Source organism: Prunus persica, unplaced genomic scaffold (genome assembly GCF_000346465.2).
Source record: "Prunus persica cultivar Lovell unplaced genomic scaffold, Prunus_persica_NCBIv2 scaffold_166, whole genome shotgun sequence".
Taxonomy (NCBI): domain Eukaryota; kingdom Viridiplantae; phylum Streptophyta; class Magnoliopsida; order Rosales; family Rosaceae; genus Prunus; species Prunus persica.
In genome coordinates this window covers 4,883-6,011 of record NW_018027230.1, presented here as the reverse complement: position 1 = coordinate 6,011, position 1,129 = coordinate 4,883, and the positions used below count along the sequence as shown (strand labels likewise).

The 1,129-nt window shown below is 41.0% G+C and overlaps 1 protein-coding gene across 1 annotated transcript; it reads right to left on the bottom strand.

Moving 5' to 3' along the window:
• Nucleotides 1-31: 31 nt before the first annotated feature.
• LOC109946409 (protein FAR1-RELATED SEQUENCE 5-like) lies at nucleotides 32-1,035 on the bottom strand (the record flags this gene model as incomplete). Its single annotated transcript, XM_020553952.1, has 1 exon — nucleotides 32-1,035. A coding segment is annotated over one exon (1,004 nt), but the record flags the coding sequence as incomplete, so codon positions are not given.
• Between the last annotated feature and the right edge of the window lie 94 nt (nucleotides 1,036-1,129).

The window sequence follows — 1,129 nt, the reverse complement described above, 5'->3', positions numbered from 1 at the left end:
TGAGAGCTGGACCCTCCAACTTCGTTATTACTTGGTCCATCCTTCAGCAACTTCAACTTCACCTGCAAACTTTTTAGAGTCTCTGACAGTAGCTCACATCCTTCTTCACTCATTAATGCATCCTCAACCACATCTGAAGCAAGTCGAGACATTGTACTCCGCTTTATTAGAAGGCCAGGATCTGCACAGTCTTTAATTTCGTTGCCATTTGCATCTGACACCAATCCAGATTTCGCAGTTTTCTTCCACCTCTTCAAAATATATTTATCGGGCATATATTCAATCTGGTCCCTTCTGAACAATGCTAGGATGTGCTTGCAAATAATTCCAACAAATTCAAATCTTTTGCAGCTACACGATGCGTGGTCAGAATCTTTGACATATACGACTTCTGCCACTCTTGTTTCCCAATTTTGCCTTTCGCTCACGTTGAACACAACTTTACAAGCATCCTCTGTTTTGAGCTCTAGGAAACATGTTGTACTTTGTATTAGTTCTTGCTCAAACTTTTGAAATATTGTCCTTGTGTACAAGGTAGCCATTTGTTTGTTCATTGGCATCGGTAGAAGACATTCAGCCACTTCAAATGCATCTACGTGATCAGCAACTAACTCTTTTTCACGTTGATGAGAAAGTGCCCTATCAAATCGTATTATGAAATCCATCAACGAATTTCTCCTTGATATGTATTGCTTGAAAAAACCATGAGAACCTTCCGCTCTTTGGCTGCTTGACATTCCAGCTGCAAAAAATTGTCGTGCGTAGGCTGGAACCCAAGATTCCCTTAAATCAAACATTGAACTTAGCCATGGATGGTCAGTCAAACCAGCCTTTGTAACCACAATATTCCATTTTGCATCAAACTCATCCTTATTGTCAGTATCCCATATGGCTTTCTGAAATTCAGGCCAATACTCCTTATAAGCGTCACGTGGTAACTTAACAGAGAACTTTGATGTGATGTGCCATATGCAAAGTCGATGAATGTACTCGGGAAGGCTATTGAAATCGCTATGGCCATTGCCGCATCTTGATCTGTAATGATCGTTTTAGTCCCACCTGGCATGGCTTTCTTAAACTCCTCAAACATCCAACAACGACTCAGTCGTTTCCTTGCTCAAAAATGCGC